Raw genomic sequence first — 24,556 nt, 5'->3', positions numbered from 1 at the left:
CACTAAATTACTCACCCTTCTAATAAAAAAAAACAATATAAAGAATTTCTGGTTGGTGGTACAACGGTTGGTATTAGTAAGCACTTAATCTTCAACAAAGCCACTATAACGTAATAAAAAAATATTAATTTAAAAATAAAAAAAACTATTCTGGCATTCGCCTTTGTTTGAAAATTAATCCTGGTGATTAATTTTCAAACAAAGGCAAACATTAGAGGTAAATAGAAATAGAACATTGAATAAAATATAAATTACTTATAATTAAACAATTTTTATATGGAATTTTATTTCTATAAAGCTTTATATAGAGTCTCATTGCTGGGTGTCGTCTCTTTTCATAACTTACAGGAATACATAAAATTATTAAAAATTAGTAAAGTTCTCTACGTCTGAATCCCATTGTCTTTGATTAGAACGCCAGAAAGGCTAAAAGTATGTATGAATAGAGTCTTTGCCGGAGGACTATATTATAAAAAGTAATATATAAGAACCAGTTAAGCATATTTAAATTTAGTTCCCCCTTGATGCTCCAATACAGACTATACATATTATAGTAGCAATATTTTTACTTCAAAAAGCCGAAATGTTACGAAAGCAGCAGAGACGTATATAATTATTTTAGGGCATAATCGTTGCATGATTCGATGGGTGTCGGTAAGCGATGCTCGTATGCCATAGCTTATAACGATGGCCCCGAAGCTGATGCCTACGTGACGTCGCCCGCGTGGCACCGGGCGAGAGGGGCGCCGGCCGGTTTGTTTTGTTGCGCACGCATGTTGTACTACAATGCTTAATATAAATATTATCGATATTATTCAATTTTATAAGATTTTTATAAAAAAAACTGATTAAAATTAACGAAATAAATAAAATATTATGAATATAAAATGGTGATAACAAATAATTAATTATTTATCGCTCACGTTGTACATTCGTCGATAATGATTCTTATTCGCGCAATGAACGTTCTGTGTTCGAATGAGAGAAAATAAGTTCATTGATAACGTTATCGACGTCGATAAAATGAATGTAAACATTGTATCCAACCCTACTGCTTATTTTGAGTGAACCCGCTCTGACTGGCAACTAGTAAGGAGCAAAACATAACAAAGAATCAGTCAGTCACAAATACTGTTTGTGGACAGACGTTTACGGTACTCGCTACTAAGATATAACATACTTTATTATAACAACAATAATTGACTGTTCGTATTGATAAACTTTTCGAACGCTAAGGAAAACTCGACTGTATTGAATTTAAATTTCTGGAAGAAGAATTTTTATTACAACCATGTTCTCTACAAGGAAGAGTGTAGAAAAAATTCTACAATTTTACAAGACCGAGTTGCGTCGGCAAATCAGCAAGACAACGAGTGTCACCAACTCCGACTCCATGGCGCCTCGGCTGGACCAGCAAAACATCAAGACACAAAATGAAGAAACGGGACCGAAGAGGTTGCTGAAGTTGCAGAAATATCACAGGTCAGTGAACTCACTTAACCGGAGTGGCAGTTTGCGTAACATTAGCAGTTGTATAGCGCGTACATTGAATATCTATTTACTCCGATGTAAGTAATACACGATCCCGTATTGGTGTCACAACTCAATTACCATCTTTATTTACATTCACAATGTTAAGTTTATACAGAATGATAATGAATTATGAAACAAAAAAAGAACATCAAATTCATTGTCAAAGTTATTTTAACTTTAACAAGTCGAACTCGATAGCTATTCTATTAATATAATTTGTAACACTGATATGGAATGTACCAAACATGCGCTGGAGCACCAGTAACCTTATCGTATAATATATTATTTTGTTCATTACATAATTGATAAGGCAAAATATTTATTTCTATTGTTGGTTTAAATATACCCACCTAACAACAAATATGGTAATCATAAACAAACAATTACACGTACATCATGGGTGTACATTGATAAATATAATCAAATATTCCGTGCACTGTTGTGTTATTTACAAATAAGAAATTGGTCATATAGAAATTGCTTCTTTGTCATAGTCGCAGCAAATATGCCAATTAAAATTTTTATCTTTAGATTCCTGTCGACCCTCACTCCTCAGCAAATGCCACTAGCTGCCCGTGGACTGGCCGTCTCCAAAGACCAGTCCCGGGAGTTCATGGCTTGCTTCCCGGACATCGTGAGGGACCTCACTGAAACTGGCAAGCATATTGACGTGCCGGAAGCCAGCAAGTGGTTGGCCAAGGTACGTTCTATGTTGTTTTTGTCAGTGTTTAGACAGAATGATATAGAACCGCTTCATCTCAAAAACGATGTATTTAGTCGAAATCGAAATACTATTAATTTAAGTACTTTTGAATCGTCATGTTATGTGTCGAATTAATTAAAGCTACCAAGTATAACAAATGTAAATATTAAAATAGTCAATATACCTATAAATCGTGTTGACTTTGTATAACATTAAACCGGTTACTCATACGACGCAGTCTTAAGAATACCTACACAATGTGTTTTGCAAATTTAGAGTTTGTATAGGTGCCTATTTAAATTGAAAATAAAGCGTAATAATGAATCTTCAATAATTCGATGTTTAAGCAATGAAAGTGCGTTTGAAACTTGGTTAATAGATGATATACATTAGCTAGTTGATATGTTGCTATAGCAAAAACTTGTCACGAAACAGGTCTTAATTGAAGTTGGAGATATTTATAGAACGACCTCTAGACTTGCTGATTCTAAGACATCTAGCACATAAAAAATATCTAGACATTTCTAACTTTCTAATAATTACGACCGTACGTGAATGTAGTTTCTAATTATTACTCACTTTTTATATCGATATAGAAATTATCCTTGAAAATTTCATGTATTAATATTATCTGTTTATTATCAGTACAGATTTATTTTAGACTTTGATACTTACACTAAATACTTAGTTAGACTTAGTATCAAATCAAGATGGTTTTAAATTTCCAAATAGGTCCTCCTATTTGTTTAAATTATTTATTTTAAGTATAATAGTCCTTACGTTAGTAACTATTTAAGTATTTAATAATAATTTAAGTGTCCGTTTCTTACCTGCTAGTTGTTAACAAAAGATTACAAAACCCAATAAAAAATTGAATAAGTGGCGAAATTCGTCAAAAGAAAACTTCTCAGTTAAGCAATTCAAAGGAAACCTTGTTAAGAAAGAAACTTATTTTGCGTAATGTATTTGTTCTGCGTTATTGACAAACCTTAATCAAAATTTTGATTACAAACTTAAATTGAAACCATATTTGTTTATGTTTTTCGATTGAAAAGTTTTATAAAATTTATTTTAAATATATTTATTAATGTTACCGTAAAGCAAATAAAATCAACTCGTTAATCTTCTACATCGTACAGTAGCAAGAAATAAATGTTATACAAATATAAATATGTATAATATGGATAAAAAGGATAGCAACGACTTAAATTTCGCCTAAAAAATGTATAAAAAGTATCGTGAAATATATCAACCGTACCGAAAAACTTTAAATTATTACAACAGATTAAAAACTTCTTTTATTTTTTCCGCTATTGCTCAAGCTGTAATGATGTATATTATTTTTTTTAAGGCATAATTTATATAATTTTTCTAACTGCGTGTGTGACATAGCAGAATAAATGTAAATATATTATATGTGCGAATTGTGATTTAATTAATAACTTGTTTGGAATTTTATGTCATTCGAGATACTTGTATGTTTGTATATTTTGTGGATCGTTTTATACTTAGGTAGTATTAGGGAAATTAAAATTAATAATGATTAATCTAATGTTTTTTTTTGTTATGACATAAGGGTTATTAATAATATAAATGAATGTTTATACTGAATGTCTTTCATTAAATGTTATTTTTGTTACAGCTGTTGCAGTACAATGTCCCAAATGGAAAGAAGAATCGCGGTCTCGCGACTGTACTCGCTTACAAAATGCTTGAAACACAAGAAAACCTGACACCAGAAAACATCCATTTGGCCAATATAATGGGATGGTGCACTGAAATGGTAAGCAAACTTTTTTTTCTACGTAAATATCATCTGTATTCTTTTCATTTTCTCTATGGTAGATTATAAAAATTGGCTGCCAATAAATCATCGTTTACAATTACATATATATAACGAATAACGATATTTGTATGAATTGTATGACTTTTGTATGAATAAAAATATAACGAAGCGTATATTTAAATATTGATCAAAGATTATGCTATCACACGCTCTCAGCTTTTTAATACAATATTATACAAAGGTGTTATTATCATTAAAGTCAAATTAAATGAAGGAGTTCTTATAAAAGAGTATTTAACATAATAAATTGGACGAGATTGACACTACATAAGATTAATCTACAAAAAAATACACACGTGTAACATATGGCAGGGTCTCTATAAGTTAGAACCGATATTTTTCCAGTTTCGTAGCTTGCTCATAGACAATATAGAATAAGTCATTTTTAATTCTAATTTTAAATAAATGAATTTTATAAGACATTTGCATAAATAATATATGAAAACATCTCGGGAAGTGGTATGGAATGAATATTAAACATTATGCCCATACTTTAAACATTATAATATAGTTGAAGTTAACCTTGATAAATCCTGATATTGGCCGAGCTATGAACAAAAACATTAGTTTTTATGAATAATATAAAAAAGGAGTTGTTAACAAGAAACTAAATAAAAAATATATATTATAGATACGCAGATGAATTGTTTAAAGTAGTTTTAAATGTATATTATCACATGGGCGTTAATCAATCTCGATACAGAACCTGTTATTATTATTACCTTAATTCAATTAGAGCCTTATCGTGTGGGCCTGTATATTATTTTTGTTACTAACAGAATTGATTCTTAGAGTATTACTGCTTATTTTATAGTATTAATTGTCTATCTCACAGTTATTCCTTGCAATTCCAATACGTTACGTTTCTTTTAATTTTTGACCTAATAATTAATCCGTTATATGTAGGTTAGGTGTTATTATTCACTAATAGCTGTACTGAATCTTCAAGGTCGTAACATCTTAGATAGTAAAATCATATGTAGGTGATTGGTGATGTTAGGAATATCTGTGGATGATGGTGACCATTTACCAATTAGCAGTGGAACATTTGCCAGACCGCGTACAAATATAAAAATTAACCGATAAGTCCCCTGTGTTCAAACCCGAGTAACACATCATTTTCATGTTTATTATTCATGAAGGGAAACTTCGTAAGGAAACCTGCATGTGCTGGATGAGAATTTGTCAACTTTCAAGTTTAGGAGAATAACGCATTGAACTTTACCAGCGATATTGTGTGACATTTGGACATTGGGACAGTGCAACATTTACTGTTACATGAAAATAACAATGATTCAATTGTTTTATTATCAAAAATAAGATCCCAATTTTCTATACTAGAGAAAGTGATACAGACAATATAAAAAAAAAATTAATAAAGGGAATTAATAATAGAATAACCCGTTAATGTAGCCAGCTGGGCATTTCTGTTTTTAATAAGACTCGCGACCCTTCCTGGCTATATTATCCCAAAATGCAAAAAAAAAAACACTATAAATTGACGCCTATGTGTTATTCTGATGTATATTCATATTACTATAAAATTTCATTCAAATCCGTCAAGTAGTTTTTTCGTAAAAGAGTAACAAACGTACATCCATCCTTACAAACTTTCGTATTTATTATATTTGTAGGAAGTGTTAAGCTTTTCCATTAATAACTCACTATTATTTAAAAAAAAAACGATGCAGAGTTTACATTATTTACATTATTATATATGTGTATGATAAGCGTATACCTAGTGTTAAGTATTTTATAAATTTCCCACTAGCAGTATGGCATAAATGAATGCTCTTTTTACAGTTTCATACATACCAACTCATACTTAACGACATAATGGAGGGTACGGAAATGCGTCGCGGCGTGCCTTGCTGGTACCGACAGCCCAACGTCGGGCTCGGCGGCGTCAATGATGCGAGCATGATGCACTCTGCGATGTATTCAACACTTAAACGATACTTTTCGAACAAGCCCTACTACAAGAATGTTATGGAGATGTTCAATGAGGTGATTAAAAAGAGGTTTTAATTCTTACACACAGAACACACATTAAATTTTGATGTGTCACATCTTCCCTGTCCCTTATCTCTTCTGTGGGAGTTATTTTGTGGAACGGAAATGCTAACAAGAAACTTTTTATAAACAACCAATTAATACCAGTAATAAAATATTTATTTATTTCAATTGGTTACATCTATTGTCAAGAAATTTAAAATGAACGTTATCATTTTGTAGATGCTGTTGAAATGCGCAATCGGACAACACTTGACTAGAAGCATGACGAAAACGGACAAACCGGACTTGTCACAGTTCACAATGGAAAAGTACGAAGCGATCACGAAGTACAGGACATCGTACTATACATTCCAAATGCCAGTCGGTCTCGCTCTCCTCATGACCGGAGTGGACGACCCCGAGACACACAGACAAGCAAAGACCATTTTATTGGAAATGGGAGAATTTTTCCAAATTCAAGTGAGTATTTTTTTTTAACTTGCTCATGTATAGTTACATAAAAACAGAAATGTTCTTATTATCAGCAGAAATTATTTGACAAGTCAATTTAAAAAAAAAAAACAAATAATCCAGTCAGTACATAACTACAGATATAAGTAACATAACACCTTTGATCCCAAGGTTTAAGGAGCATTAGCGATATAAGAAATATGAAATGTTTCGTACAGCCAGCAGACTGTGGTGACCACTTACTATCAAGTGTCTCATTCGTGTCAAAAAACCTTAAAAGTCACTTATTAGTTGTTCTACTACCTACTTCATCTTTTTATATTGATGATATTTACTTTAAAAGATAAGTGCTCCAACAAGAGTCATTACAGGCATCAAGGAAGGAACTGATTTAGTCGGATGAGTTATTGTTAATGAAGTTTATTATCAATGTTTTCCCTTTATGTTTTCCTGGTATGCAGAAAGAAAAATATACGAAATATTAATTCATCAGTTATATTCCTCATATATCTTAGAAAAAATATCATGATTAATTAAAAGTTGTAAACTTGTAATAATGCTATATATAACGTTTAATTAATTTCATCGCTTTTCGCGTTGCGTAAAATACTCATTAAAATGGAATTCCATTTGAGTTATTAAGTGTTGGGTTTCCGAACAACAAAAGGGAAATACATAAAGTTTCTATTATCAAGTGTTTTCAAGAAATATTCAATAATTTTATGCGAAATTTATACAGACAAGTTAAACAACAGCTATTTTACGTAATATATGCCAAACCATGTTATCTTTTCAATTCTAATTGAAGTGCCCTTGACTTTATTGGTACAAAAACGGATGAATGGGTTTTTAATCAATTCATTATTCACAAAGTATTCTTGATAATATATCTAATATTATGATTTTTTTTTAATATAAATATGCTTCGATCACACAAACAAAGATCACAATTTCAAATCTACCAACATCAACTCCAGAAGATGATAACTGGCAGATTTATGGCCAATCAGTAATTTTATTATTATTATTCTATAATAGGCTATTTGACTGCTTTTTAAAATCCATTTTATATTATTTAATAGAGGTTAAGGAACGCAGTAAAAGTTGATTTTTTCATTTATAGTAGGTACATATTTGCCGAAAAATATCATATTAAAAATTCCATATTTAAATAACGCGCGAAAACGCTACTTGGATAATATGGCGCTGCAATGGGGTCGGTGACGTCATTTTGCTGTATTTTAATCTGTGGTACATATAGTAGAAAAGCAATGTTTACAAGAAAGTGACTTCATCATAAGCCCGGCCAATCCGGAGCGTTTTGTGTCACGTGACAAACGTTTGAAAAAATGCATTGCTATTTATTGATTTTTGAATAAATTAAGTATTAGTTTCAAGTTTCGTTAGTAAATAACAATTTTGAAACTCATAATATACACTGATTACAATAATTCACAATTTATTTTTCGCATTGTCAAATAGCCTATTACTCTGATAATGCATTTCATAATCAGTCCTGATTGAAAGACACCCACGGGTTAGAACTTTGTTAAAATAATCAAGAAATATTATAAAAACCATTCTATCTTTACAGGATGACTTCCTCGACTGCTTTGGAGATCCAGCAGTGATGGGCAAAAACGGCACCGACATTCAAGATGGAAAGTGTACATGGTTGGCAGTTGTCGCGCTCCAGAGGGCGACACCAGCGCAACGCCAGCTCATGGAAGACCACTATGGGAGCTCCAAACCTGAAGACGTCCAAAAAATCAAAGACCTCTATGAAGAGCTTCAATTACCCCACACCTATTCCGTCTACGAAGAGGCTACTTACGATCTCCTTAGAACACAAATACAGCAAGTCACAAGAGGACTTCCTCACGACTTATTTTTCAAAATTCTCGACAACATCTTTAGGCGAAGCATTTAAATTATATATTGAAAGTGATACTATTACTAACATAGGTTTAGATATTTGAATTTAGAATTTCTATGATAAGTGTGTCGTAGTTTATTCCTGGGATTAGCTCTTTGAAAAAATATTGCTGAGATTAATATTGTACTTTGTTTGTTATGTAATTGGTGTATATATTTTATGCCCATATATATCTACTTATTAATTCTACAGAGCAGCCCCATCAGTATTATAAGGTCTGATAAATTTTATACTACGTCTTCACTTAATTTCTTTATATGATTTGCTTACAAATCTATTGATCCATTAATGAAATGGGCTTTATTTATAAATTAAAAAGGCAGCATATTAGTAAACAATATTTGGATTTTACGTAAAACACAAAACTCCAAAATTAAGAAAAAAAACAGGATAGGCGTATTTTTAAGTTATAGTGGTAAAACTACTTTTGTAATGATATGTGTATAAGTGATATGTGATTAAAAACAAGAAAAAGATATGTATTTAATCTTTACATCCATTCTATTTTCAATTATAAATATTATTTTGTAGTTTAACATTTTCAAACATCACATGAAAACAGGAATAATGTTAAAGAAGATTAATGTTTGAAATTATCCTGATTGAATGCTTGTTATACTTCATAATTTTATTAATAATGGATGTGAACATTACAAAAAGTTAATTAAATGTGATACTCACTGAATAAATAATTTTATTTCCAACCCAAAAAAACTAGTAACAAATTAATTACTCACATTTATTGCTTAGGAAAGTTTTATTCTTTTAAAATATTAGCGATTAATCTGACAAAGTAGAATAATGTAGAATGTTAGTTATAAATAAATAAGAAATTGAAACGCCGATTTTTATGTTTCTTAGTTACAATTACATTCTACAAGAAATTCCCTAGTGAAATTTAGAGTGTTTCAGTCATTATAAAAGTAATTTGTATCATGTAGATAATTAATTATTTCATAACCTTTTACAGGTCAGAACAAAAAGTAAATCATTATCATCTTCCTACCCTCACACCAATTTAATTTGGGTTCGGCGCAGCATGTCTCGTTCTTCCATACATCTGACTAACGTCATATAACAAGTAAAATTATTTCTAGCCATGTCGTCTTTCACACCATACATCCATCCTTTCTTTGGTCCTTTCCTCTAAATCCATCCTCGTCAATGCTCAAAACCTCCCTCACAATATGTTCTTCACTCCTCCGCATAACATGCCCATGTCATCACAGCTGGTTTCCACACAACTTCACGGTTATCAGTGCCATATTCAGACTGCCTCTTATGTAATCATTCATATCATTCGCGATTTACACTTTCGCGTAGCACCACACATGTCTCTCAACATTCTCATTTCCGCTACATGTAGTTCTCTTTCATTCATACCTTTTATAGACCACCTCTCTGATCCATATAGGACATGTCTGACCATGCTTTTATAGATCTAGCAAGAATTAACTCCACATACTTCCCGGGCACACCATTCTCTTTTACGTCCCATTGTAACACTTAACGACGCGTTCTATCATAGGATCGGGATTGCATCGCGCGAAAATCATTAGTATTTTTTTCTCAATTTTCAAATTTCAATACTGAAATCATCAAAATTCGCACTGTTCGTTAAATTTTGGAAGGGGATATAAAATTTCAATTATTGGTATAAAATGTGATTTCTGGCGCTGCGCCGGCCGCTGCCGCGGCACGCTCGCTTCGCTCGCTCGGCTTGCGCGGCGTTTGGTCATAAAATCTAACCTAACCTATCCTTAGCTACTAAAACTATATACTATTTTTGTTGCCGGGGGGGGGGCTTCGCCCCTCCTGTGAGGGGCTGTTAATTTTGGTTGAAATATAGAAAAAACAATAGGTATATTTTAGAAATTTATTAGACACCATATACTACACTTGCTACTTATACATACATACTTAACTATATTTAAAAATTCGATAAATGGATCTTTTTTATGTTTTACAATATCACGGCGCTACATGTATTCAATTATAATGTAATTGGTATATGACAACTGCCTCTCGGCAGCAACTGTACCAATCAGATATGGTAGCCCGACTTAAGCATTGCTGCTTCTCATCCTTCAATGGGTCTTCGAATATAACTTTATCATGCGACCATAAGTGTGCAAACATGAAATAAATCCAGTTTCACATTTTTGAACCAAGTCCCTACAATTCTTGATTTCCTAGATTTATTTTTACATGTTTTTTTCGTACAATAGAACATGCCAACAGTGGCGTTAGCAGTATAATCGACGTAGAAGGACACTCGATGTATTCTGCATTTTTTAACTGACTCCACTAAGCCTTGCTCTTCAGAAAACAATTTTTTTTATTAGTCTCGCAAAATTCCACATAGATTAATATAAGATAAATTCCGACGTGCACAGTCTTCGTTTTTCAGGCTGACTGTCAACACGGGTTGACGAGTCTCCTTGGGTTTCATCTGCAAAATAATTTATTAGTTTTTGTACTTCTGATAACAAGATAACAAAACAAAGGCCATAAAATTAGTTATTTAAAGACCTTGAGTGACAGTCGCTGGGTAATCCCGACTGCAAGATGGAACATTAGGATCCATTTCAAAAAATTCAAATCGCTAGGTACAGGCGGAAATCCAAAGAACGCGCAAAGGTCAAATGTAGAGCAAAATCAAAATCAGTAAAAACAAGCCAAGTAGTTCGAGTACAACAGATATCAATGTTCAAGAGCAGCAAAATTGACGGTAATCCACAAAAAGCAAACGAAAACACCAAAAGCACATTCACGTAACCACGAAAGAAACTGAATGACGCAATTAGCACGTTACTGTAGAAAATGGCTGCTCCATTCAGTTTCACCCTCATATTATTGTGAATATTTTAAGTTAAATATTTATTTGTTTTTTTTTACTATAAATTAACGTAGTACTTGTTGTAATATAATACAGAAAAAAGCTAATAAACATGAAAAAATAATGATTTAAGGTTAATTATAATCTAAAATATCGATCCGTTACACGTAACTTTAAACGCACATAAAAAAAACTAAGGGTTAAGGGAGGGGTAAATTTCGACAGAGGAGAGCAACTCCTTTAAGAAACAATCATCAAATTCGGGATGCGAATTTCTAATGCCGACCCATAGGATCTCTTGAGATCAATGAATCATCATGTGCAGGTTCTTCCGTCAGAAGTACAGAACTTGCACAATTGGCGGAGTACAAAGATGGGATGTATTATCCCTTCACCTGGCAGAAGCCCAAATTGATAATGGGCAATCTCACTCTCTTCTCTTAATCTTTTATCTATCACCTTTTCTCTTATTTTATAGCATGTCACATGAGTTTTATCCAACTAAAGTCGTTGCAAATATGTATGTATGTATGTATAAGCATACCATTCCAGTCGTTCTCTTCATTCATAAGCATAAGCTTGAAAAGAAATATATATTAAATACAAACTGAATTCCCGCCAAGTTCTGGTATGTTGATTTAGTTTGTCGATAAAAAATTGCAGATTATGAATTATGACGGTAGATTGGGACAATATTATATTTCAAGTAAAACAAAGTGCTGAATATAATACAGTAGTTTCATTGTAACAAACTTATATCTTAAAAGTATCCTAAAATTTATCGAAATTATTACACAATAAGTAATAACAATAATAATGAAGTTAAAGTTCTTATTATTTTTTTCTTTTTAAATTAAACTACTGATCAATTAACAAAATCGAAATAAAGTGTACTTTATTGCCAAATAATAATGTCAATTTCTATGTATTTAAAATAAAACTAGTTTAAATAAAATTAAATAAAAAAAAAGATATACATACTTAGTGAAACGTGCCAAACTTTTTTATTGATTAATTGCTCTGTAGCTAGTACTCACATCTAGTAACACTAAACTATTAAAGTGTCAGAAGTAAACGTCACTCACTGTCAAGTGTCAGTCTAGTTAAGTTGTTCCAGTTGTCTACACCGCAGTTAAAAGTTGTTATATGTATAGTCAATAGTAGTCATTTAGTATTGGTGTTTCGCTATTTACGTGATGGTATTTTCAAATTGTAGTTCTTGAACAGTTTATCTTCTGTATTAGTGTTGTGTGTAACTAACAATAATATTATTTTTCAGAGTAGAAAATATTTTTTGAAAACCTCCTTTTAAACGTGTCATTAGAATATATTCAGAGAAAGTTGTTGGCGCGTAGCCTAAATTAAAAACTAAAAAATTAGCGATGTCGATTTTTAGAATAATAAGTAGAAGTAGCCGTTTGGGCTTAATAAATGTCAGGTGAGTATCATACAATGTTAATTTTATGTTAAAAATGTAACATCATACTAACACAAACATTTTTTTCAACTGCCTAAATTTCTTATTATATCTATTTTTTAACAGAATTCAAAAATAATACTCTATTTTTTATTTATATTTATAATAAATATCATATATATATATATATACAATAAATTAGTTATCAAAAAAATCTTGAATTTAAAGCAGCAAAAGAAGTTAAATATAGAAATCATCAATATTTTATTAAGCCAGCATATGCAATTCAAAATAATATTTATAACAACATGTAACAAAGTTTGAGATAGTTATCTGTGCTCAAAGAAGAAATCAAATAATGCAAATATTTCAAATTAACATTTGAATACTTATTTAAAAATAGAACATTAAAATTCTTTGTTATGTCAAAGCCAAGTCTATTCAGTATTGTATCTTAAAAGGAAGTTCAGTTGAAGTAAGGAATGTTATCTTTAATCTTCAATCTTAATCTTTAACTGAAGATGTTTATTGTGTGTTCCATAATACCTTATAATAGTCATTCATGTCACCTTTAAATGGGATACTCTGATAACCCTCAGCTTAAAATGATCAAATCAGATCAGAACAGATCTGGCTTACGTTGCCATTTCAACATACAAATACAATAGATACTTATGTATACCAAACAATAAATATGGTTTAATTATATAACATATACCATTAATATATAGATTATAGTCCATCATATAAAAAAAATAATCTAAATGCTTTAAAGTAAATCGTAAAATCTTCGACTTTTAAATTTATTTATGTTTTACTAACCATGTCTTTAAAATTATACTGTATTTTTTGATTTAGTTAACTGAAGCAAAATAATTTAAGCTAATTATTTTTATAGTGTACAACAACAGAACTTTCTTAAAATGTCAACAAATGCGTCCATATCAGAGTTGCAAAGGGAAAAGGAAACATTCCAGGATCTATTGCCGAACATTATGGAAACAATGTTGAAAAACACAAGATTTACAAATATGCCTGAAGTTGCAAACTGGACAAAACAGGTATGAATTTAAAAATATTACTCATTATAAGATTTGCTCAAAAATAAAATAAAAAATTAATACATAGAATAATAAATAAATCCTTAATTACTACTACCTAGTACCTACTAAGCAAAATGTAAGCTAATAATGTTATAAGTTATAATTTTTTATAGTTTTGGGATAATATTTACCTCATTTTTATTTTCTTTTCATTTTTTATTGTATATGTGAATCAAGATTAACCTCTATTCAATCAAAAAGAAAAGAATTTCATTTGTGCTCAATTTTAATTTTGATCATATATTTAAATGTATGTTTTTATTTTCTATTTTATAATTTTAGTTGAAATAATGTTTAATTCATATTTTCAATAATATGCATGTTGAAACTACCTCTAAATAGTAGAACTTTTACTTTGATAATTTTAAAATGTTATTTATTTTTCATATGATACTGTATCTACTGTTGGTTGTCTTAATAAAAAAAAATATCATCTATCATGCCAAAAGAAAAATTAACAAAAATTGAATTTCAATAATTTTAAAAGGTTTTAATAAACCTTTAACTGATAATTAAAGTAATAATGAGATCACCAGAACCAAATGCAGCTTTGCAAAAACTTAGTTTTGTTACGTACGTATGCACGTAACAGATACAGACGAATAATATAAAAAAAAAATAACAATGTCATATGTGCTTAAATAATATATTACAATAATTCATATTTCATTGATTTCGCGCAATGCCATCAAAATACCGCATACCGAAAGCTAAAGTGTTGCTCATCAAATAGAAACTGGCCCCCTGACACAGATACGTTCTCTCTATTAGACATTCAATGTGTCATGTTAATTTATATTAGAATTTAATCCAGTCGATGTTTGCTTGTACTAAACCAGTGATATAGACCTAAAAAGGTTTTACATTTTCATTCGTACATTTTTTTTAAAATAATACATATTCATTACGTAAAAATACCATTTCTGTATGGCAAAAATAGTAGGGCCTAAAATTATTCCGTTAAAAAAAAAACGTTTGCAATGACCAAGAAGGTTTTACATTTAAGAAAATTTTAAGTATCTGACTTTGGTATAAACGAATGAGATCACAACACAATGTTTTAACTTAAATAAAAAGTTTTCATAGATTACTGATTGTTCCAAAATTCCAAATCGATCGCCAAACACTTTAAGATGTACTTTACGGTGTTTTTTGAGAACGACTAGCAAATAAGTTGATTTTACAACCCCACAGATAAAATATACTTAGTTGGAACATACCACATTGATTTAAGTATCGTATACACGTCCTGAAATACTATGGAATAAATTTATTGTCGAAAATTCCACCTTTCTAGATACACCATAAAATTTGGATCAATGTTGGCGCTTCTCTATATTTGTTATACATTCATTATCTTTTATTTTTTATATTTGTATTATTAGCTAGTTAAAATCATACAATTAATAAACATTAGTTATAAATTATAAAGACATACTTAATTCCTTTTTAAAGCACGAGAATAGATGTGAATTCTACTCTCTATTTGCGGCGGAAACGCTACCCAAACTAGGAACGCCCTTGATATCCCAGCTTAAACGTCCGTCCTAGTTAACCCATCCTGAGCTGAAGTGTAATCTCCACAAAGTGTGTCATCAACAGGATGGACTTTCAGGGCCCCAAACGGCTCAAATGTCGAGACAAAAGTCTACTACTTTTGTCCCGGCCAGTGAAGCTGGCCATTTGCAATCACATAGTCAGAAAAATAAATAGGCGCGTCTGCTACTATAAAAAATATAATATATACCGAATATCTTATTAAAATCTATCAACACACAAAGAGTCTAACTACAACTTACGTCTTTTATTTGAAGATTAAATATAGTATTGTCTACTGTACCCGCACTCTTCACTGGAGAAAAAAAAACCCCTTTTATCAACGGAATTAGCCCATCACATTCTACGAACGGTTCGGATTAGTTTGGTCAAAGTCTCATGTACTTTCAGCAGTTTTCAAGTGATTGAAGTACAAATAATATAGTAGTAAGTAAAGTAAAGTAACAGCCTGTAAATTTCCTGTTCCAATGCGGGTTGGTGGAATGCACATGTGGCAAATTTAGATGAAATTAGACACATGTAGGTTTCCTCACGATGTTTTCCTTCACCGCCGAGCACGAGATGATTAATAAACATAAATTAAGCACATGTATATAGTGGTGCTTGCCTGGGTTTGAACCTGCAATCATCAGTTAAGATGCACGCGTTCTAAACACTGGGCCATCTCAGCTCTTTTACAAATAATATATTTTTCATTATATATAAAAGATAAAATAATTATATCTATAATAATAAAAAAAACAAACATCGTATTATGTACCTGACATAGAAAATATTAGATTCACATTACTCAAAATCAAATAACATTTTAGGTTCTAGAATATAATCTACATGGCGGCAAGAAAACTCGAGGATTGACCACAACACTGGCATATGAAACTCTGGAGCACCCGGATAATATTACCGAAGAATCTCTTAAAGTCAGCCGAGTCGTAGGATGGTGCGTCGAAATGGTGACTATTATATTTTAACTAATTAACTAACAGTCAAATGGTCAATAAACTAACCTAACTATTTTTGTAACCAAATTTAAATCATCATTACGCGAGAAATTAAAAGAAATACTTAGGTGTATTAACAGCTGCTTCACAATATATTTATGATAATATAATGTTTATACAAAAGAATATAAAAAATTATTCCATCAATGCTGATTGATATACATAGTATACTATTAATACAAAAAATAAGAATAAACTTGTAACCCCCAGTTTCCGTTTGCATACGGTAAATAGAACGTTTTTGGGCAATGATCCATCATAGGACACTAATTACTGTAAATAACAGCATTGTAAATCTGTTTATTTGTAAAGAGCAACTATGCGAGTTTCTTGCCGTTTCTTCTCGCTAGAAGCTGCTTTCCGAAACGGTGGTAGTATTTAATTATTAACGATTCAAAAACGCTTCATTGTGAAGTTTACTTGAATAAAATTGATTTGATTTGAAAGTTATGAGGTTGATGTATATTTTATTAACTTCCCTTAAGAATATGAATTAAAGTAAAAGAATACCCTGTAAATGTCTCAATGTTACGCCTCCTTACTATTTTTGAAGATATTTCGAACATATTCCACCGTGCTTCTCCGAAGCGGGGATACACAGGTCGATCATTATCGTCAGACACGTGTAATTTTCCTTCCTTCCTTCCAACTTTACATGTGTCTATGCACACACAGATTAAGCACATGAACCGCAATCTTCGATTAAGATTAACGTTGAGCGTTAAAGTATAGGGTTATTTCACTGACTGCAGTCTTAGTTTACGGGTCTCAGGTAAACATACAAGTCAAATCGAGGGCTGTTTGCCAGATTCAACTATAAAAATCAAAACACCTTGCTTTCAAGGCAATTTTTCTACGACGCCTTTATAAAAAAATCGTTTAAGCTATCGAATTTACTCTTCGGCTAAATCTAAAGGAAGTTCCCTACTTTCCCGGGCAATGTTTACGAACATCGTAATACTGCATAGTCTAGTTATCTTAAACCCCGGGGCTTTTAAATTTTACTTTGATAATAGCGGTCTTTGTGCAAGCCCTTCTGGATACCATCATATATAATATCGTCAACGGACAGACACAAAGACATAACATCCTAACTCCCAAGGTTTGTGACGCATTGCGATGAAATGAATGTTTTTATCTTACAGCACTAATGTTTATGAACGATAGCTGCCACTTATCACCCATAGTGGCCCATTTGCACCTCTGCCTAATTACATTATATATTCATGATACTAGATCCTATATAGATTTGACCTGACGTTTCTGCTCTTATCGCCTGCGTATTTGGCTAGCATCCCATGAAAATTACGTCATAGGATTTTTATTTTATTATTAATATTTATATTACAAATAAAATTAAAGTATGTACAATGTAAAAAATATCAACCCAATATATGTTATCTGTCTGTGCTCAATACTCAGCTTCGTAATTTAAGTTGTCACTCTTCATACCGGAACGCAGCAATAATATTCTTGTTTACACTTTGTCTCGAGAATAACGATGAGACTTATACAGACAAAGAGCTAACTATAGTACGACACAACTTATATGTAGCATCGGCAAAATCAATAAAACCGATTACTGCCGATTTATACCACCAATAGAAATAGCTCCCTATCGCGCCATTCAACGCTATTCGTCGCTATAAATTCTTGAGTCAATTTAACCCGAGAAAGCAAAACGACGTGTCAAATTGACGAATATATTAAGTCATATGATATTACAAGTTATTACGTTTGTGTAAAGATCATATTCACATAAAAAATAAATATTGATAATTTGGGAGAGCGTACTTAATTCGGATGTGATCGGTTTTACAAATTTTACCGATGCTACATCTAAGTTATGTCACACTATACCTACATACTTGATTTTCTGCCCTACCAATAATATTCATATTTATTTAATAAACCTTTAAATATTGGCAAATATTATATTCCGTGATACAAAGGTACTGGCACATAATTTAATGAATATTAATGTGCATGTAATGAATTCTTAGGTATACAATGTAGAGACATCGACAGTCTTGTTTATACAATTGCCAATTATTTTATAGCATAATCTATTTATGTTGTACCTCCCCTCAATCCTTAAAAATAGAACATAACAATTTAAAATTTTGCTGTTTAGTGATGTAGTAAGTGATTAGAGGATGGTAACTGGTACCTCAGTGGGGTTTGCGCAAAGCCCTAGCGCCAATATAAGCTGAAATGGCCTAGTGGTTAGAACGCGTGCCTCTTAACCGATGATTGCGGGTTCAAACCCAGGCAAGCACCACTATATATATGTGCTTAATTTGTGTTTATAAATCATTTCGTGGTAATTCATCTCGTGCTCGGCGATGAAGGAATACATAGAGAGGAAACCGGTGCAACATGTGCATTCTACCAACCCACATTGGAACAGCGTGCTGAAATATGTTTCAAACCCTCTCCTTAATGAGACTGAGACTTGTGGCTTTAGCCCAGCAGGGGGAAATTTACAGGCTGTTACTTTACTGACTTCACTAGCACCGATGGCATGTTTAAGAGCCGCATTTGTTTTTTTTAAATTCTACTTAACGAAAGAAAAACTATTCGTTTATCGGATATACATAGATATGGAGAAATATACTACATGCGTGTTAATATTGTGAATACATAAGAAAGTTACTTTAATGAGTATGTACTTTATTTCTATTGTCTTGTTCCTTGTGGCTTATTGTTAGCATTAAGTTTAAAATCGGACTTGTCGTTTCTAAGATTAGCCACACAGAGTCTTAATTACATATATTATGATTATCACTGTCACTACATAGTATAAAACAAAGTCGCTTATCGCTGTCTGACCCTTTGTATACTTAGATCTTTAAAATTACTAAATAGATTTTGATGCGGTTTTTTAATAGATAGCGTGATTCGAGAGGAAAGTTTTTGTATACAATACGTGAACAATATAATAGAGAAACTCTGATAATTTTTAACATTCTCTACTATATTTAGTACCAGCATTGCACTCATGCGAAGCCGGTAAGGATCGCTAGTGATTTATTAAATTCAAAATCAAAACATTGTTCATTTAAGTAGGTTCATAAAAGCACTTTTGATTCGTCGTGTTACAGTATTCTTCATATCCACCGAACGAAAAACTATCTAGAAACTCAGTAGTTACTCTTTCCTTAAGAAATCCCTATGCTAAGGGATTTTTTTACAATTATTTTATTTAGTTATTCTTTATTGTCCACCACCGAAACAAAATACAAAATATTAAAATAGAATATATTTACAATAATTCAAATATAACAATTAGCTGCCCTGTATAATCTCTTTTTAATGCATAATCTTAATTTTTAATGCTTATGCCGCCTATTGTACAATGGGCGGCCGTATTGCTAATTAGCCATCTCTTCCAAGCAATCCAAACGAAGATGGATGGAACTTAAACTAGGTTGCAACCAATAAACTTACATACAATTGACAGTTATTTCCTTTTCATCCCAGCTACACGCTTACTTCTTGGTAATGGACGACATCATGGACGGTTCCACGAAGCGCCGCGGGGTCCCGTGCTGGTACCGCCTGCCAAACATCGGCCTCGGAGCGATCAACGATTCGATATTAATTCATTCATCTATATACGAGATATTGAAACTCTACTGCGAGGATATGCCTCAGTACAAATACATCGTGGATCAGTTTAATGAGGTAACTAACTTATTTTTTTTTTTAGTTTATAATTGACAATTAGGAGGAATGACCAGTGTCATAGCTAGGGGCCCCGGTGCATAGAAAAAGAATCGGGCCCTCACCCCCTTTTTCCCAATAAGAAATCTTGTGCGCGGGGTTGTGGGTTTAGTTTAGAGGGGCCCCCTGAACTCCGGGGCCCTGTTGTACTACACCACCTGCCCTACGATAGCTACGCCACTGGGACTTACTAACTTTCAAGACTAGCCACCCAAGTATGCGCAAAAAAAACTCGCTCTGATAAACGGCAAATCCAACACCATCGGAAACAGTTCAGGCGCTTGATAAACTGCTTTAAGAATTCAAAAGTAAATAAGTGTACGCACTTTCAACTTCCAGACTTAAAATACATTATTTTTTTATCGTGTCGACCTTAAAACTTTGAACCCAAGACCTCCCGAGGTCTCGAGTTGATGACATAAAATGGATATAAAAATAACACATAAAATACTTCTTGTCATTTTTATATTTAGTAAGTGTCTAAATACAATTTATATTACTTTCTTTGCTATAAAATTGTTTTTAGACTATACGTATGACGTTAGGAACATGCATATTAAAACTGTTTTCTGATGTATTTACATTTATTAAGTCTAGCTTCAATATAGAATACACGAAAGGGAAGTTGTAGTAGATGACAAAATAAAACAAATTCCTATCCAAAAAATGGCTGCTTTCTATCAAATTTTACTTTTACGATTAATTTATTCCTAATTTCACTTTTAAAAATTTATGCAAATATAGTATAATTTATATAGATTTCGGTATCATAAAATTTTTTATTGAAGACTAAAGAAATTTTTAACAAAGTGTATTATAATAATGTTCAATAATTATATTGCACATATCTGTAAGACGCAGATTCAATCCCCGCCCTATCTTAGCCTAACTAAAATCTCGTAACAGGTAAAGGGTTTATAAATACACAGCAGATGGGTCATAGGGTTATATAGTTAACTATATTTGAATATTGACCTGTTGAGTACTGCAACTCTGTGTCTTCTTTTGTTTTTAATATTGTTGTTTAATATACTTTTCTTTTTTTAATTTGTAATGAAACATATTATTATTAGAAGTATAATTATCAATGTTATTGTTGATTCTGTTAGATTTTCCGAATTAATAGACAATCAATTCTAAATAATAAATAATCTTTCCACATAATATACTTCTACCCACCTTTTTATATAACTAATACCTATCTAAAGTTCCAAATTCAAAACAGCCAATCCCCAGCAGTGGAATTTAACCGTGATTATAATTGATTTTAATATATATTTCAAGGCGTTGTTGTACACGTCCATGGGTCAACATTTGGACTACACGATGGCACATCGCAACAAGAACGATTACAGTCTGTTTACGTTAGAGAGATACAGTTCTATCGTCAAATACAAGACCGCATACTACACTTACAAACTGCCAGTGTCGTTAGGGCTGCTACTGGCTAACAATACGGATAAGAAGACGCATAAAATAGCTGAGGAGATATGCTTGGAGATTGGACATTTATTTCAAATGCAGGTGAGAATTAGATTTATTCGTAATCGAATTATATTATCTTCAAATATTTATTCATATGTTTTTGTTTTACTAATATTACAATCCCAGTTTAGTGGGATGGTGGAAGACAAATATTAATGTAGAAAAAATACATTTCCGGAATAACAGATAATTTAAGAGTCGAGATGGCTCAGTGGTTAGAATGCGTGCATCTTAACCGATGATTGCGGGTTCAAACCCAGGCAAGCACCGCTGATTCATGTGCTTAATTTGTCTTTATAATTCATCTCGTGCTCAACGGTGAAGGAAAACATCGTGAGGAAACCTGCATGTGACAAATTTCATAGAAATTCTGGCACATGTGTATTCCACCAACCCGCATTGGAACAGCGTGGTGGAATATGTTCCAAAACCTTCTCAAAGGGAGAGGAGGCCTTTAGCTTAGCAGTGGGAATTTACGGGCTGTTGTAGTTGTAGTTAAAAAATAAGATTTAAATTATCTACTGTAGTAGTATAATGACTAATGTATACAGATATATAAATATATATTACAATTTCATGTAATTGTGATGTTGACGGTGGTGTTAATGATTGTTAATGTTGATTTGTGTATAATTTGGAATATGAGTTTAAGTTTGTTTTTGTCGATAATTAACACCAAACTGTAATCAATGTTCTTTTCACGAAATTAAACATTAAAAAGAGATTATACGGGGCAGCTAATTTTTATATTTGAATTATTGTAAAATTATATAAGAAAAGTGTAAACATTTACCCTTTTTACAGGACGATTTTATAGATACTTTCGGAGTTGAAAAGGTGACCGGCAAAGTGGGTACCGATATTCAAGAGGGCAAGTGTTCCTGGCTCGCTGTCCAAGCGTTGCAGAGGTGTAATTCGAAACAGATGAAAGTATTCACAGCCTGCTATGGTAGTCCGGAACCAGCGCACATTGAAAGGATCAAGAGACTTTACGAGGAGTTAGAACTACCCGCAATATACCAAGCGGAGGAAAGGGAGCGTTACAACTCGGTAGTACAGCGCGTCCGACAACTACCCGCTGAAACGTCAATGTCACCGGATCTTTTCTTAAAGTTACTCGATATGATATATGACAGGAAAAATTGAATATCGATCTTATGTACTTAGCTATAAGAGTTATTTAACGTTAATAAATATTTTTTTTATTAATTTAAGATTTTATAATTCAACATTGTAATATAACAAGGGTAATGAGAAACAAATGAAATATTTTATTCGAACATAATTCGACGTTATGGTTCAAATCCAAACTATAATATATGTAGTCTTGTCGAAAAGCGACTATTTAATAATACATATTAGCAATAAAATGTCTTCCTAGTTTTTTTTTTTATTTTAATGTTAGTAATTCTTTTTATTAAGTCGTAGAAAAATTGTGTTCGAAATTCGAATTGTCTTATTATTAAGCTTCATCTAGAAATGATGTTAGCTGTTTTTTTTTTTAATATTATAGCAAAGAGTATTTACTAAAAATGTCATAATGAGAGAAAAAATCTTAATAAAGATTCTATTGAAAAGAACGATCTAGAATCTCAGTTACTTTCTACAAATTTACGCATATATAACCTATCCAATTGAAAGAGGAATAAAGATAACGTATGTCTTAGGATTTCCTCATAGCGTGTTTATTATGCATTCAAAGAGTTCTTGATTAATGTATCGTTACTATACAACACGATCGAACTTAAATATTTATATGCACTTAATTCTTACAAAATCCCGATCACAACTTGAAAATCCTCACGAATAATGAATATCATAGATTATATATTCAAGCAAATATTAACTTGTCATTATTCCTCTTATGGTTGGAAGTAAGACGCGTTAATTAATTACAGTTTTCGACATTTTACGATCGTGTACTGCAGTGAGTTTCGAGTTGTTGCTACAAAATATTTCTACCATGAAAAGCCAATGTAGAGGTTTATATATAGTTGTGTTGGGTATCGTGTATTTATTTAATTAACGGGTTTTAAAAAAAATACATTTTTATATGGAATTGAATTGTTGTATTTATCATTATTTGTTTATTAGTTATGTTTTTAATGTGACTCAAAGACTGACTGGTTGCTCATAGCTTATTTGAATCGATTGTCATCATCAAAATCATTAGAAAACCTCATCAGACGTGATGTAAATAATTCCTCAATATAATTGTATTCATACAAATAGTATATAGTACTTAAAAATCATATAATCAATGTTAATTCATTAAACTGTACATAACAGTGGCATAGATGTCTTCATCTTCGTTAATGTTATCATTTACATATCACTACCATCGTCAATGTCATCACGATTATCATCCTGGTTAAGATCATCACCATCATTATCATTATCGTTACCATCATAATCGTTAACACCATCACAATCCTCGTCTCTATCAAAATAATTCTCGTTGTTAATTATACAAAATGTTTAATTAAATTATGAACGCAGTTTATTACGAACACACTAGGGATTGGGGGTTTACACATGGTGTTATGTTTTAAGTACATAAGGATGAATAAATATTAACTATTTATAGATTAAAAAAAACACTACATAAAAAGATTGCATTTAAAAACAAAACAGTATATTTTTATATCGAATATATTAATCGATAAAACTATCGGATGTTTGAAGTTTAATATTATTTAAATGTAAATTGTATAACTTTGTAATTGGAAATGGGAGTGGAACTGTAAAAGAATATTTAATTTTGTGGGAAATATATTGTTAAAAATGCGGTAATTTGTTTCATTTTCGCCATTTTTATCGAACTGAAATTCGGTTCAAATGTCGAACAATCAACAGAAAAAAGTAAAATATTGTAATGGATAGTATACTCTTTGTCGTAACTGTAAAATACACCTAGGCCATTATATACCAGTGGTTGCGATAA

At 31.6% G+C, this 24,556-nt stretch overlaps 1 protein-coding gene across 1 annotated transcript; it reads left to right on the top strand.

Moving 5' to 3' along the window:
- The first annotated feature begins 1,092 nt into the window (after window positions 1–1,092).
- On the top strand, window positions 1,093–24,397 carry LOC124537692. The gene is made up of 11 exons (XM_047114620.1): window positions 1,093–1,482; window positions 2,065–2,233; window positions 3,879–4,019; window positions 5,886–6,089; window positions 6,318–6,557; window positions 8,143–8,435; window positions 13,639–13,801; window positions 16,213–16,353; window positions 19,885–20,088; window positions 21,412–21,651; window positions 22,417–24,397. The coding sequence occupies exons 1-11, from the start codon at window positions 1,292–1,294 to the stop codon at window positions 22,756–22,758; spliced, it is 2,328 nt and encodes a 775-aa protein (XP_046970576.1). The 5' UTR covers window positions 1,093–1,291; the 3' UTR covers window positions 22,759–24,397.
- Window positions 24,398–24,556: the final 159 nt, after the last annotated feature.

The sequence above is a fragment of the Vanessa cardui genome, chromosome 18, assembly GCF_905220365.1.
Source record: "Vanessa cardui chromosome 18, ilVanCard2.1, whole genome shotgun sequence".
Classification (NCBI taxonomy): domain Eukaryota; kingdom Metazoa; phylum Arthropoda; class Insecta; order Lepidoptera; family Nymphalidae; genus Vanessa; species Vanessa cardui.
The sequence above is the reverse complement of the archived record's forward strand: the minus strand, read 5'-3'. Positions and strand labels throughout refer to the sequence as shown.

What these genes read in the sequence shown, in the direction of transcription:
- LOC124537692 (XM_047114620.1), top strand. Translation starts at nt 1,292, where the DNA reads ATGTTCTCTACAAGGAAGAGTGTAGAAAAAATTCTACAATTTTACAAG. An exon ending in CCAGCAAGTGGTTGGCCAAG is followed by an intron (nt 2,234 to 3,878) that starts GTACGTTCTATG and finishes TTTTTGTTACAG; the next exon opens with CTGTTGCAGTACAATGTCCC. An exon ending in AGAGGACTTCCTCACGACTT is followed by an intron (nt 8,436 to 13,638) that starts ATTTTTCAAAAT and finishes TTATTTTTATAG; the next exon opens with TGTACAACAACAGAACTTTC.